Genomic DNA, 16,457 nt, shown 5'->3' on the forward strand with positions numbered 1-16,457 from the left:
GTATTTTAGAAAGTTCTGCTAAAAATCAAAGTGTTTGTTGATTTTTTTATTAGAATATTTTTAAATAAACTTCTAGTATCACATATTTAGCAACCAGAGAGGGACTAGCAATTCTTTCTGCTTTAAATCCATCAAGTAAAATTTTTACTCTTTAAACAAACCAAAAATTTTTGGTGTGATATTTAAAATAATCCAATTATCAGATATAATAATATTGTACTTCTTTTTCTAACTACATGTGAGCTAGATTTGCTCCTTCATATTCTTCAACTAATTAACATTACAACAGACAGAATATATGATAAGAATTCATGTCTTCTATTTAGTCAGCCATCAGTAGTGATTTGAAAACTGTAAATAAAGCAAAACATTTCATTATGTATAAAGTATATATTTCTGATTCTGATTTTCATAAAAATGAGATTTATATCAACATGTAAAAGGTTATTCTGATTTTGCAGTTATAAAGAAAAAAGTACAAAAAGTTCTCAGTTTTAACTTCTAGGACAGTAAATATTGCTAGTCACAGACCACATGAGCAGAATTTATTTGAAATCTTCACTAATTTTTAAAAATAGTTTGAGATCAATAAGGATAGAGAACTGCTAGCCATGTGAGAACATTCTGTTTACTATCTCCAAAGTGTGAGAAAACTATGAGCCTAAAAGCTATTTTGTTGCTTGCGACATTTTAAAAATTTAATTAATTCAGTGGTTTTAATCTTTGTGCTGTTTGTTGATTCTACATGTAGACCGCCAAATTTGTTTGTCATTAATGACTAAACAAATATTAATACAATAATGTTGCAATAGCTTCAGACAAAACCAAATAAAACAGATGTCTAAGAGAATTTTCTGATTTAGTTAGGCTCTTAAAAATAATAAAACATTTTTTGGCATCAATCTGTGTTGATTTAGTCTATTATGACAGCAAGTAAGTAAGATCAAATGGACATCTGTTTCTTAGATTTTGTTAGTTGACTAGCTACATCACATAATCAACTATTATTCAAAGAAAAATGGTCACAATGTGGAAAAGTGTATTAAAATGACATTACCAGTGAAAATCACATAGGGAATAAAATATAGTATTAGAGTAATACTTTAATTTTCATAGGTTAACAAAATCACACTGCCTCTCAGACTCATATAATGAAGACCCTTAGTAAGACAAATTCTATTTATTTATATTTTTAGAGTGTATATATGTATGTGGTATGTATTCCACCTGTGTGTGGTAATGCAGGTCCATGCACATAAGTATGGCATGTGTATAGGTCTTGGAAATTGATGTCAGATGTCTTTGATGGATTTTCAACTTATATGGAGATAGAAATGCTCACCTGAACCCAGAGGTAACTGATTCAGCTAGTCTAGTCTGTCAGCCACTTTGGAGATGCCTGGGCCTGTTTTCTGTATGCTGGGATTAAAGGTAGGATCCCATACCCTCCAGGTTTTTATGTGCTGGTTCTAATGATTGCAAGAAAAGCACTTTACCCAATGAGCAATCTCTCTAGCCTGACTAGTGTAAATGATTTTGTTCAAATAATATGAACCTAAAAGAGGTCAAAATTCTGCATTTTTTTGAATGTAAGAATAGGTAGTAATATAGTAAAGTAATATGGCTTTCATGAAAATATTTCAATTATATTCTTTTAAACAACTTCATAAATTTTATTCAGCTATATATAAAATTATCTTCTAAATTTTATAGCACAAGGGAATACATTACTACAATCTACTTTACAAGGTAATTTAAAATTCAGATACTTGGATAAGAAAAAAATAACATAATCAGTCCTTAAAATATTCTCTTGTGAATACATTGATTTTTGGATTTTCCCTATCTTTTAGTCTTGTCATTATTTTCTACTTCATCCTCCCCCCTTTTGGTTTCTTGCTGCTCATCATAACTGAAAATCAGCACTGAGCTAAGTTGTAAATCATATTCATTTAAGAAGAGAAGGTCTCTGTTATAGACATTCTTTTATCAAATCCTTTTTGGAAGAACATCATCATGGTAGAACTTGCTATACATTGCATACATTTCTTTTTTTATATTTATTTATTTGTTTATTATGTATACAATATTCTGTCTGTGTGTGTCTGCAGACCAGAAGAGGTTAGCAGACCTCATTACAGATGGTTGTGAGCCACCATGTGGTTGCCGGGAATTGAACTCATGACCTTTGGAAGAGCAGGCAGTGCTCTTAACCACTGAGCCATCTCTCCAGCCCCCTGCATACATTTCTTTAAAATCAATTTATCATTTTTATTTCTTTGACATATGCACTATTTTATTTAGGGATAATAAAAGACACAAAAAAGAAAAAATTTGTTCTTAAATTTTTCTGCATTGCCACAAAGCAAAAGGAGTGGCATTCATTCCAGTAAGAATTCATTATAAGAAAATATCTGATACAAAAGAAAATACTGCCCTGATGAAAAAATTATTAAATTATTCCATCAAATAAATGCTTACTGGAGAGAATTATTTGATGGACAATGGTTATATATTAATACTTGACTGTCATCATTGGACCATGAAGAGTGAACAACAAGTATAACAAAACCAAAAAAGTATGTTTACACAGAGATCTCCTTCTTATAGATGGAAGGGTCCTAAAGGATCAAAACTAAATCAAAGATATAATGTGCAACACACACACACACACACACACACACACACACAATGTGAAATGTTTGATAGTGCCATTATCTAGAGAAATGAGTCCTCATTATGTAAATAGACAGTGTGTCATCTTAAATATTCTTCACTATTAAAATTTGCAGAAACAAGCAACCAAAACTGTATAAAACCGTCTGATTTATTGTTATTTTTTTAAATTTTTGAGATGGTATTGCTATGTAGCCTAGGTTGGTTTTGAACTCAAAGTCATCCTGTCATATCCTCTTTAGTATGGATTACAAATGGGTGCTACCATGCCTTTTTTGTTTATCCAGTTATAGGGGTGGACCTCAAGGTCTTGAACATCTTAGTCAAATCTTCTACTATTGAGTTACATCCAAAATCTTTCATTCATGTTTCCACAATCATTTGAATGCATCAAAAGATAATTCTCCAAATATTTTGCACCCCTGTTGATGAACCATAACATTTAATTATACTTTATTATAATTTGTAGTAGCCTTTTTTTGCTTTTAAAGGCAGTAAATACTGTCTATTAGCTCATTATTCCTTTCGTACAACTAGGAAACCAAGTCTCAAAACAGACACAAGACTCAGAAAACATTAAGCATCTTGTTTAATGTAGTGAGGCTTTTAAGGAGAAAAGCAAGCACTGGAATCCACATCTACTGCCAGGGTAAAGAGCTCTTTCTAAAGCTCATCATTCAAGACTGCATGGTATTTCTGATACAAAGAAACCTTGTTTGCACATATATTTCTATATATGACACATTTCATGCTTAATCTGAAACATGAATGTTTTCTATGGAGTTTACTAATATGTACTATTTTAAAAACATTACAACCAAAAGGCAGTAAACACAGGAATGGCTTAAAAATGTACCTTCAGCCGAGCGGTGGTAGCACACGCCTTTAATCCCAGCACTCGGGAGGCAGAGGCAGACGGATCTCTGTGAGTTCGAGGCCAGCCTGGTCTACAAGAGCTAGTTCCAGGACAGGCTCCAAAGCCACAGAGAAACTGTGTCTCGAAAAACCAAAAAAAAAAAAAAAAAAAAAAAAAAAAAAAAAAAAAAAAAAAAAAAAATGTACCTTCAGTTCTACACAAAACAGCACTCTTTGCTTACTTCACAAATACCTCCTATTGAACATGTTCAAATCAAAATGTAATATCGTTCCTAAAAAAATCCTTGAAAGTTAGTTATTTTTCTTTTATATACTAATACTATTAAACTGACATCAACCCTTTATCTTAAGTTAGAAACTTTAAAAAAACATTCTTTTTTTCATCTTCCTTTCTGTCCTAAATTTAATGATGCAGAATTAAGATAAATACTTCATTCAGAACAGAGTTAAGTGCCAAAGTCTATCTATGGTCTTGAAATTTAACTCAGGGATGAATAGCATGGATGTAGGGAAGACATGCTTTAAAAAATCAACATATTTGAAATCAGATGCTGAACACCAAATTAAGAAAACTTGCATAATAATGAAAATATTTATAGTTTTTCCTTCTTTGAAGATTTATAACCTCAATTTTTAATGATAACATTATTTGTTACTTATTTTGACTCCTATCTAAATACAATGATATACAAATGTAACAGCAACATCATAAAGATTTTCCTAAGAGTATTATCTGTCATAAACTTTAAAACAAAGCACACTATAACATTAATAATTTAGAGACAGTGTCTAGTCAAATGAAATTATAACTCACAAAACGGATAGAAAAGTCATAATTGAGGGAGAAAGCTATACTTGCTTTTAAATCTGGTGATAGAGAAAAAGGCCAGATTGAAAGACTGTTAGATTCTTAGGACAAATTTAGTATATAGCTTGATATTTAACACAATATCTCATTAAATAAGAAAGTAATATTTGATAACTATGTTTCTTCACAAATGGAACTTGAAGGAACAGGTGAGTGATTTTTCCAGAGGAGATATTCCAGAGGTTGACGTAACAGTACTCAAGCTTGCTCAGTACTTTACCTTACACACAAAATATGATGTGTCTAACAGTGTCTGATCTTGTCTCCACCACAATTCAGAGACAGATTGTAAAAAATAAAAACTTTGAAACTATCCCCCTCCCAAAGGTTGGCATTAAAACTTTCTTTCTAACAAATTTAGTTTGTTTCCAAATAATAGGCAGCAACATTCCAAGTCGAGTCTGTTTGAAAAATTTTTCAGAATGATATTAGAGAAGGTAGGTATGCAATCCTGAAGTTTAAAAGGAAAAAAAATCCCATTTGTCATAGTATTTTGTTAATATTGCTGATTATTGACTAAAAATACATTCATCCTCAGAATAATTTAATTTTATACCCACATTCCTAAGTTTCCTAAAAAAATAATAGGTCTACCACAAAGAAACATAAATTATAGAACATGGCATTTTTACCCATGATGTAGGAGCAGGTATATTGTATGAAATGTCTACTATCCTAATAACATAATCTATGAAACAATAGGTGGTAGCTATCATGTATTCCATCTGTTTTTACTACTATTTTGCATGCAATCCAAACTTGACAAGCAGGGGAGTATTTGTTGGTTTTCTCAGAACTTATACTAGAGAAAGACAAGATACAAGGATCTGCACTTACTTTTGGTGTTGGGCAGGAAGCTGTAGAGAGGCGGGATGTAGCCTGAGCACGGGGCGATTCTGAAGGAGTAGTGCTGAGGGAGGCTGTGTCTCGTGGGAGCACCTGAACACCACGAGAAATGATGGAATCTGGAATCTAAACAAGAATGACTATAATTTAACATTATGAAAAGGCCACAGCATATAACATTAGCAATCACATCTTTCCTGTTTTTGATTTTTGACATTCTTTGCTGATGAGTACTCATACAGTTAGTGTCACTTATATATAAGCACATGTAATATTTGACTCAGATATTTATAGATTTACATTTTTTTCTGACAAATGATATATTATGGAACACTTTAGTGACAAGTAGTCCAGCACTATGGTTAGAAGAAAATATATGTTACTCAATAACTGGCTTTGTCATTTAATAGTTGAATTCCTGAGCAAGATATTCCTATATTTTAAAATTTCATTTTCCAACATTTCATCCTCTGTGCTTCTAACTGGCTTTTCTGGACATTATCAACTAGCTATTTTGTGCTCTTTGACTTCCAGTTGGGTTCTTCTAGATGTCAGGGCCTGGCAAGGGACAAGGATTAGAGGAGAATAAGGTTTGGTATTTATTCCTCTCAGTTCATCAGAGATTAGATGTATCTTTCAACTACAGACCATAGATCTGCTCAAATACATAAAGCTCTTTCTCTGTATGGCAATAGAGTTCCAGGAATTGTCAGGATCCCTTTGTCAAAATTAAACTAGAACGAGTAAGGTTTTTTTTTTTTTGCTTATTTATTCCACAGAAATTCACAATGCCTTCCTGATTTATCTAAATTCATTCCAAATATGTCTGCCCTTATTAAAAATTTCAATTACTTATTTAGTGTGTTCTATCACTTCTACTAGGACCCTGATGAATAGATTATTTCCAGCAACATTTTATTTATCTAAAAAATGAGGATAATTATAGCATCTCGATTCTTGGATTATTTTGATGTTTAAGCAAGAAAATATACATAAATTGTTTAGAAGTTTGAAATAGTAAATATTTAATAAATGTTGGTTATTAGGTCATATCTATGAATACAGTGAAGAGAGATAAGACTATTCTAAAAACAGAATGAAAAATTATGTAAATAATTTTAAATATATTTATGTTATCAAATTTATTACTTTAGACTGAATAATTTAGTTATTTTGTGCTAGAGTATTAGAGACAGATTACCAGTTTAAGAATAGGAACTTGAGGCTGTAAATATCTAGAAATAATTTCTACTTGGGATCTTGAGAGGCCACCAGGCTGGGAGTCACGTAGGCAATTTTCACTATCCGTCCTGCCCTTCGTATGGTCCCTTTAGTAGCAGTTGGCTTTCAGATGGCCTTCCTGTCACCACACCTCAGCTCCCTGGGCACTCCTGCCTCTTAGTGGGGACCCAGCTTAGCTCTTTCCTACAGACCCACTCAATTCTCCCTTTTAGCCCATTCCTTGTGTCAGCTGCTGATACCTAGAAACATTCTCTCTCAGGGACATGCAGTGGCTATACCTGCCTAGGACTCAGGTAGGCAATATGTGCTATTCTTCCTGTCTTCCGTTATGATCTCTCCATCTTACTCATGTAGCAGCAGCATGCTTGCTCGCACCCTTCCTCCGACCTCAACACCATTCACTCTAACTCTTGTTACTGGTCGAGAATCTACCTAGTCCTTTCATCACTGCCTCTTCAGACACATCCTTTGTCCTACTGCAACCTATTCTTAGGAGCATCTCCTCTCCACCGCTAACTCCTTGGGGCATCTGGCCTCTTGGTGTAGACAGGAACTTCTTAGCTCTTTCCCAAAGTCCCTCTCAGACTTGTCTCTTAGGACACCTCTATTCCTCTGCCACCCACCAACTTGCAGATGCACTCTATACCAGGGACCCCACAACGAATACACATGTTAGATCCTGAGAAAACAACAGCAACCTCAGAACAAAACACCCACTCAATAAAGACAAAAGCAAATATTAACATCTTGAAATACCCTAATCATCACATCCTAGATTGCTAGACACCAGGGCAAAAATGCACCAAATAGATAAGGCAATGAGCTTTGACAAGAAACCAGTGACCCTACTCCAATAAGTCCTTAGATATTCAATATAGCTGAAACATAAGACAATGATTTCAAATTAGGTAATATGAATATGGTCAAGGACCTTTAAGAAGAGACAAATAAATCCCTTAGAGAAGTCCATGAAAATACAAACAAACAGTGTAATGAAATAATAAAAACAGTTTAAGAAGGTAATAATAGAATCACTAATGATATCATAAACTTAAGTAATAGGGATAAGAAAAACTTATGAAGTCACACAAAAACTCAGAGGTACACCTTACCAACAGAATCTAAGACATGGAAGATAGAATCTCAGCAACTGGAGACAAGGTATAAGAAACAAAATACAAATTTCCTGAGAAACCTCCACACTGCATTCCAAAGCGGTTGGACAAGTTTGCATTCCCACCAGCAATGGATGAGTGTACCCCTTACTCCACATCCACTCCAGCAAAGGCTATCATTGGTGTTTTTGATTTTAGCCATTCTGACAGGTGTTAGACGGTATTTCAATGTTGTTTTGATTTGCATTTCCCTGATTGCTAAGGAGGTTGAGCATGCCCTTAAGTGTCTTTTGGCCATTTGAACTTCTTCTGTTGAGAATTCTCTGTTCAGTTCAGTGCCCCATTTTTTAATTGGGTTAATTAGCATTTTAAAGTCTAGTCTCTTGAGTTCCTTATATATTTTAGAGATCAGACCTTTGTCTGTTGCGGGGTTGGTGAAGATCTTTTCCCAGTCAGTAGGCTGCCTTTTTGTCTTAGTGACAGTGTCCTTTGCTTTACAGAAGCCGCTCAGCTTCAGGAGGTCCCATTTATTCAATGTTGCCCTTAATGTCTGTGCTGCTGGGGCTATACGTAGGAAGCGGTCTCCTGTGCCCAAATGTTGTAGAGTACTTCCCACTTTCTCCTCTAACAGGTTGACCCAGCAATCTCACTGTTGGGAATTTACCCAAGAGATGCCCAATCATATTACAAAAGCATTTGTTCAACTATGTTTATAGCAGCATTATTTGTAATAGCCAGAACCTGGAAACAACCTAGATGCCCTTCAGTGGAAGAATGGATGAAGAAAGTGTGGAATATATACATATTAGAGTACTACTTAGCGGTAAAAAACAATGACATCTTGAATTTTGCATGCAAATGGATGGAAATAGAAAACACCATCCTGAGTGAGGTAACCCAGGCCCAAAAAGATGAACGTGGGATGTACTCACTCATAATTGGTTTCTAGCCATAAATAAAGGACATCGAGCCTATAATTCGTAAAAAAATCCTAGAGAAGATACATAAGAAGGTGAATCCAAAGAAAAACATATAGTTATCCTCCTGGATATTGGAAGTAGACAAGATTGCCGGACAAAAAATGGGAACTTGAGGGTGGGGTGGGATGGGGGGATGGGGGGTGGGGAGAGAAAAGTGTGAAGTGGAGGGTGGGAAGAGCTTGGGGGAATAGGATGGTTGGGATATAGGAAGGGTGGATATGGGAACAAGGAATTATATATCTTAATTAAGGGAGCCATTCTAGGGTTGGCAGAGACTTGACTCTAGAGGGGTTCCCAGGTGTCCAGGAAGATGCCCCCAGCTAGTTCCTTGGGCAGCTGAGGAGAGGGTGCCAGAAATGTCCAGATCCTATTGCCATACTCATGAATATCTTGCATATCACCATAGAACCTTCACCTGGCATTGGATGGAGAAAATGACAGAGCCCCACATAGAAGCACCGGATTGAGCTCCCAAGGTCCTGATGAGGAGCAAAAGGAGGGAGATCATGAGCAAGAAGTCAGGACCGTGAGGAGTGCATTTACCCATTGAGACGGTGGGACAGATCTAACGGGAGACCACCAAGTCCAGTTGGAATGGGACTGATGGAACAGGGGACCAAACCGGACTCTCTGAATGTGGCTGATGGTGGAGGACTGAGAAACCAAGGACAACGGCAATGAGCATGAACTCTACAGCATGGACGGGCTCACTGTGAGCCTTGTCAGTTTGGTTGCTCACCTTCCTGGACTTAGGGGGAGCTGGGAGGACCTTGGACTTAACATAGTGAAGGGAATCCTGATGGCTCTTTGGCTTGGAAAGGGGAGGAGTGAGGGTATGGGTGGAAGGGAGGGGAGGGAAGGGGGAGGAGGAGGAGAGGAGATGGAAATTTTTAATAAAAAAAAGGAAAAAAAAGAAACAAAATACATCAGTCAAAGAAAACATTAAATCTAAAAACATTCAGGCATAACACATCCAGGAAATCTGGGATACCATGAAAACACCAAATCTAAGGATAATAAAAATAGAAAGGCACAGGAAATAGTTTCAACAAAAACTATATAAGAAAATTTTCCTAACCTAATGAAAGGAGATGCCTATTAAGATACAAGAAACACACAGAGCACCAAATAAACAGGACCAGAAAACAAATCCCCACTCCCCCACCACCACCAGAACAAAGAAAGAATAGTAAAGGCTAAAAGGAAGAAAAGGCCAAAAGATCAAGGAACATAAAGGCAGATACAACAGGATACCATCTGATTTCTTCATGGAGAATCTGAAAACTAGAAAGGGCTGGATAGTGTTCAAACTCACAGATCACAGATTCTAGCCCAGACATTCCAACCTAATAAAACTATCAACAATAGTTTAAAATGTTCTAAAATAAAACAAAAACTGAGCAGTATCTACCACTCCATTTCTAAAACAGTGTTAGAAAACTCCAACCTGAAAACATTAACCATGCCTTTGAAAACACAATGAACAGATAATCCCAGGCCAGTAAATTCAGAGATGGAAGGGAGCCCCATACAATAATAACAAAATAACAGGACTCTCAACATCATCACACTCAATTCCATAATAAAAAGACACAGACTAATAGAATGCATCTGGATGTGAAACAGGATTTATTCCTCTCCTCCTGCATTTGGCAAAGCAGAAAAGCGGAAAGCTGTAGGATCAACATATGAATCAAGTAGTTGCCTGCACAGCAACAGAGAAGCCAAGACAACCATGTTCTTAACAGCTGCAAACAACAAAAGCATCAGATAAAAGGAAGAGATCAAATGAACAAATCAGGCATCAATCTAACTCAAGATATGAAAGACTTCTGCAAAGTAATTTAAAGATCCACTACGTATATAGACTGATGGAATTAATTCTAAGATCTCCCATGTATATGGCCCAGTGGAATTAATTTTAAAGTGGTTATATTACTAAAAGCGAAATTAAGTAAAATCTCCTTCAAAATTCTTATAACATTCTTCCTGGAAATTGAAAAAAAATTCAGAAATTTAGATAGAAACACAAAATACTCAGAATACTTAAAGCAACTCTGAACAAACCTTGCAATGTTTTTGTAAAAGCATCAAAATATTTGACTCATTATTATAAAGCCATAGTCATGAAACAATATGACACTCTCTCAAAAACAGAACACAGACCAAAGGAAGAGCAAAAACCACCTGATTCTCCACAAGGATGGCAAAAACACACTGGAGAAAAGGCATTTTCTTTAAAAAGTAATAGTGGTTGTAAAGCAGGATGACCAGAAACATGAGGTGAAACTAGATTTCTGTCTCACCTTGTACAAAAACCAAAACAAGATGTGTGGAGATCTTAAGGTAATAACTGACACTGTGGAATTACTAGAAAAAAGTTTCAAGATATAAACATAGAGAATGGGGGGCTGGAGAGATGGCTCAGTGGTTAAGCGCATATAAGCTCTTCTTCCAGAGGTCCTGAGTTCAATTCCCAGCACCCACATGGTGGTTCACAACCATCTGTAATGAGACCTGGCGCCCTTTTATGGCCTGCAGATGTATATGCAGGCAGAATTTTTTATTTATATATATATATATGTATATATATATATATATATATATATAAAAACATAGAGAATGGCTTTCTGAATAGGACTATTCAGGAAATAAGAGCAATAATTAACAAGTGGGATTGCATCAAATAAAAAGCTGTTTCATAGCACTGAAGACTATTATAAGAATGAAAAGAAAACTTATAGAACCGAAGTTTGCCAGCTACTTACTTGGTAATGGATTAATTAATGTACAGTATACAGAACAAAAAATAAAACATTAAAGCAACAAATAAAAAGTAAAGAAATGAACTTTCCAAATAAAGAGTACAGAGGACCAACAAATTTTGAAAATATGCTCAATACCTTTACACATCAGAGACAAAACTTGAGATTTTACCCCCACTACATTTAGAATGATATCAGAGAGAAAATTAACAGAAACCACATAAGAATGTGATATTAAGAATAAAATAAACCCTTATACACTGCTCTTGGAAATATATATTAGTCCAAATAACCACAAAAATTTCTCAAAAACGAAAAATAGAACTATCATATGATCAAGCTATATAACTCTGGCTCATTACACAAAAGAATCAGAAATAATCTGTATTGCAAACAGTCTTGTTTCTATTTGTGGCATGACCGTGTCCACAGGAACCACTTTCTGGGTGCCCATCAGTAGATGTACAGACAAATGAGGTTTATATATACAGACATACACAACATATATGCTGATAAGACACAGAGCCAATTAAGTGATTTGCAAGAAAATGGATGAAACTGCAGATTAGTGTATTTAGCAAATTGAGTAAGACTGGAAAAAAGAAACATCATGATTTTTCTCATTTGTAAAATTTAAAACATAAATGTAAAAGGTAGATTCAAAGGGGTTGGAAAAGAAATAAAGGATAGCAAAGGGTGGGATAAGAGAGGTAGTTGAGGTGAATATTATCAAAGGACATCATCTATATTCTTGAAAATGTCTCTAAACCTAAGAGTTTATATAGGTACCCTACACTAATGAAACATAAAAAACCATACTTTTACTTTTTACTTTCTAGCCTAAGTTCCAACAGAAATACTTCTTCTTTAATTTATACTACTCTATCTAAATTATATAAAAGTTATTTCCCCATAACACCAGTTTTCTCGATAGCCTTCACATGTATTTAGTTTTGTGTACATGTATCGTGATATTCAAGACGAGAGCTGAGAGGCCTCACCATTGTTCTAACTTCTCCAAAACATTTAATGTTCATTAGTGAAATGAAATCTCTATGTATCTCTAAGGAAACATTCCTTTTTTTTGTCTTAAAAATCAAGGTTTACTTGTCCTTATACATTTGAGTATAAAACCTATCAGTTATTTTTTCAATACATAACACAACTTTTCATCTCTGGGTTAAACATCGAAGAGTAGATTTATGTTCTTTTTGTTCCTCCCTTATTTAGTATAAATTACTTTATCCTCTTGAATCAGGTTTCTCACCCAAGTATGAAACTTCAGGGAACCATACTTAATATGCTTTAAGAAATAAAAGGAATAATTTAATCTTATCTTTGTTTTATTTTTATTATTTTTTAATCTTATCTTAATGAGGCCTATGCATTACTGGATACTGTTGAAAAAAAATTTTGGTTAGAGATAGCACCTTTATTTCAATTAATTTTAAGACAAAAAGAACTTACCTAATAAAACTGAGAGGTAGCTGTAGTTTAAAAGAATGAGTTGAGGGAGTGGTAAAAACAATGTGTTAAGAACCTGAAACCTTTATTTCTTAATTTCTTTTTTTAATAATTTATTTCATATGGCAGGACTTGTTTTCATAGTCCCAAGATGGCACTCCTTAGGATGCATATTTCTTTCTTCCAATTTATATTTAAACAGAATTTTTGGCTCAGTACTTGAAATAAAGTTGGAGCTGAGAACTAAAGTTCTGATGGGCTTGAATTATGTTACCAGAAGTAATAACTGTGGTTAAATGAAATTAAAATGGTGGTTATATTAAGCCAACTTACTCAAACTATGTGATGCAGATGTATGTAGTGTAGTATTAGGAAGAGGAAGTAGGAAATGCCTGCTCAGCAGTTAGTCAAATATTGTTGGCAACAAGTAGCAATCAGATAACCAGTAACTGCTGAAATGGCAGTGCATTCATTGATCAAGTTTCTCTTTTGGAAGTTAAGTAGAACAAAATCACTTGGGAAAGTAGAGTAGAAATAATAACTGCAACTCTGCATAGTTTCAAATTCTATATGGCCTGTAAGAATCTATTTGCATTTGCATTAAGAAGCACCAAGAATATTAAAGGTACTTTATTGACAACAGTCTTTCTTCTTTTTTCACTCTTTCCTACAGAGGCTCAGTATAAAGAATAAAAGCATTAAATGCTTTGATAAAGGACTCATTCTTTACCAAAAGGAATAAAAAGTTTAACTTAAAAATAAATATCTGTTAAAGTGACAAAATGATTAATACTTCTACAACTTACAAAGGAATATTAAATCTTTAAATAAATAAGGTTCCTGCATCCTACAATGAAGACATCCACTTATATCATTTTGGAGCTATTTTCACATTAGCTCCTCTAGAAAATTAGGTCACTATAATTTATGGCTATCGTATGTGATAATTACCTTCTTTCATATGCATCTGAAATGATGGTAGTAAATCCTTGCAAGCACTAAAAATAATGTTATTCAAATAATTCTTAAAATATTGCATTTTATTATCTTTTCATCATTTTTCACTCCATGTATGTTTGTATCTTTTTGTAGATACGTGCACATAAGTTCAAGTGCCCACAGGGGCCGGAAGACTTGGATCCACCTGGAGCTGGAATAAGAGCTGTTGTGAGCTACTTAACATTGGTGTTGGGAATCAAACTCATGTCCTCTGGAACATGCCCGTTACAGCTTATCCATTTCTACAGTCCTCAAATCATTTTTGAGGATCTAATCTGATATTATCAGACTATGGTAACGTATAATCTTGTTTATGAATGAAGGATCTTGCAATGAATTTATTTTAAAAGCTCAGATTTTTTCTATAATGGTAATTATAACATTATAAGATATGAATACAAAAAACCCTTCAAATTTGGCATAGCTAAAAAACATTCACTAATATTTATACTAATTACAATTTAAACTTGCTATGTGTCTTTTGACTAACCCAATTTTATTTCCAACCAAATATGCATTATGAAATGAAAGTCTTAAATTATACATCTGATAGTGTTATCTTCCAAAAGACAATTAAATACATATATGCAATTCCTAAGCACATAAAGTCAAATTTCACTTGATGAATTAGTTTTTGTCTTCTGTTTTTGCTCCCTTTTATTTCAGATGCCCAGAATGAATTGAAATAGATTTTTAAAAATTTTCTACCCATGGTCTCAATTATTGTTTTTAAATGATTTGTATTTAAGAATATTAATTTTAAGTTCAATTTTCTTTGCTATTTTTGAGTAAAAAAAGTAGTTATGTATCCTTAGGTACCTGCTTCTAAAGATTAATTATCATGGAAGCTGCAGATTGAGCTCTCAGTGGTTGCAATGAGAACACAGTGAAGGAAAACAAAATGAGATGCAAGTTCATGAAAATAAAAAGCTATCACAAATTAAATATTAGTTTGATTAAGCTTTCTAGGTGTTAAGACACAATGTAACCCTCCTATGATGCTATCTAATTAACTAATACTTAGTTAAAAGTATTCCAGTAAAACAGCAAAACAAACAACAACAAAACACAACCCAGACTTTTTGAGCAATGAAATTTTTGCAAGTCATGTGATGAAAGTTCACTGTTAAACATGATAGAGTTTTAATGATTGCAGAGAAATTTAGGCACAAAGAATATATTAAATTCCTTAATGTGGTATGCTTAGTAACCATGAAGATTTTTCACAATAAAATAACTCATCTTCCATGTTATAGCCCACCTCCAAATAAAGGAAGTATGATAAATATTTACAAAATTATTATTCAAGGCTCATTGTCTTACCCGTTTATCTGTACTGCCTGTTGCATCATAGGAATAACTGATGATACCAGGGATGGGCTGTCCATGATGTGCCATGAAAACAGCAGGATTGGTGTACAATGGATGCTTCTAATGTATAACATATAACAATTATGAATACAGTGAGAGAAAAAGCATGAAATTACATAAGCAAAATGACTAAAAGAAAAAAGTGAACACAAATGGAACAATGAAATGCCAAATTTTTTAAAATTCAAAGTGACAACATCAGCTTTGATTTTGTATGTAATATTTTACTTTATAAACAAAATTGATGTTGTAAAAGAACATCAATTAATTAACAACAATTAAAAGGGCTTATCCTTTTAATTAAAAGTAAAAAGAAAGAAAATTCAATATTTTTAAAATGAACCTATTCTAATAATTGGTTCAACTAAAAAATCCAACTTTATTCTTAATAGTATGGTTAAAATTTAATGGATTATTGAAGGGTCTACAGACAGAATCTAGAAGTGTTCAATGCAGGAACTGCATACTAATTATCTATGGACATGAGAAGGATTTCTATGTGATTTTAATCTGTTTATTTTTAATAAATAATTCAGAACTAAGCCATATTTAAAGTCCTAATAGCCTAGAAAACTGCTATTGGCAGCATTTACTAATAGATCTATAAAGTAGTACCAAGAAAATATGTAAGGCTGAAAAAGATGATTTTATTAAATATTTTCAGACCTCGACTTTACCAAAGTTCCCACAACACTATAACTCCTGATTATTGTTCAGAACTATAGAAAACCTGTAATACCCTAAATGCTAGCAAAACAATAACAAAGTAATCATTCTCTTACATTGTTTCTTTAAAACAAGAACAAATACTTTTTAAAAATTAAAACAATTTTTTTCCTATGGCCAGAGTCAAAATATCTATGTGATCTTCAAATTATTTACTATAGTAATTAAATTTTTAATCTGTATAATATTAACCAATGAATGATTATTATTACTAAAAGTGATATACTGCTTTCTAAAGAAATTAAAACAAAGCAGCTGAAAAAAGCTAGGCATGAATAATAATATAAATTATGTTAATTATGCTGAACACGTAGTATTAAGTTCATTCAAATTTACTCAGCTCATAGTATTACATTGATTTCTAGACCCTGATGAATAAAATCTGTAAACTTTTGTATTATTCTAATATTTCAATTACTTTATTAGGTTAAAAGGAGAATATATTATTAATTTCTTCTCTATACCACTAAGATAAATTGTGTTTGACAATAATTGAATAAATATGTAATTGGGGAAAATTCAAAAGCCT

The 16,457-nt window shown here is 33.5% G+C and overlaps 1 protein-coding gene across 1 annotated transcript in view; it reads right to left on the reverse strand.

Annotated features, from left to right (window-relative positions):
• The window catches only part of Gphn (gephyrin), a 355,924-nt gene that overhangs the window by 173,060 nt on the left and 166,407 nt on the right, over positions 1 to 16,457 (reverse strand). The window contains 2 exon segments of the mRNA XM_038336955.1: positions 5,258 to 5,392; positions 15,155 to 15,262. Of these exon segments, the coding sequence (XP_038192883.1) occupies positions 5,258 to 5,392; positions 15,155 to 15,262 (243 nt within the window).

Source organism: Arvicola amphibius, chromosome 7, assembly GCF_903992535.2.
Source record: "Arvicola amphibius chromosome 7, mArvAmp1.2, whole genome shotgun sequence".
NCBI lineage: Eukaryota > Metazoa > Chordata > Mammalia > Rodentia > Cricetidae > Arvicola > Arvicola amphibius.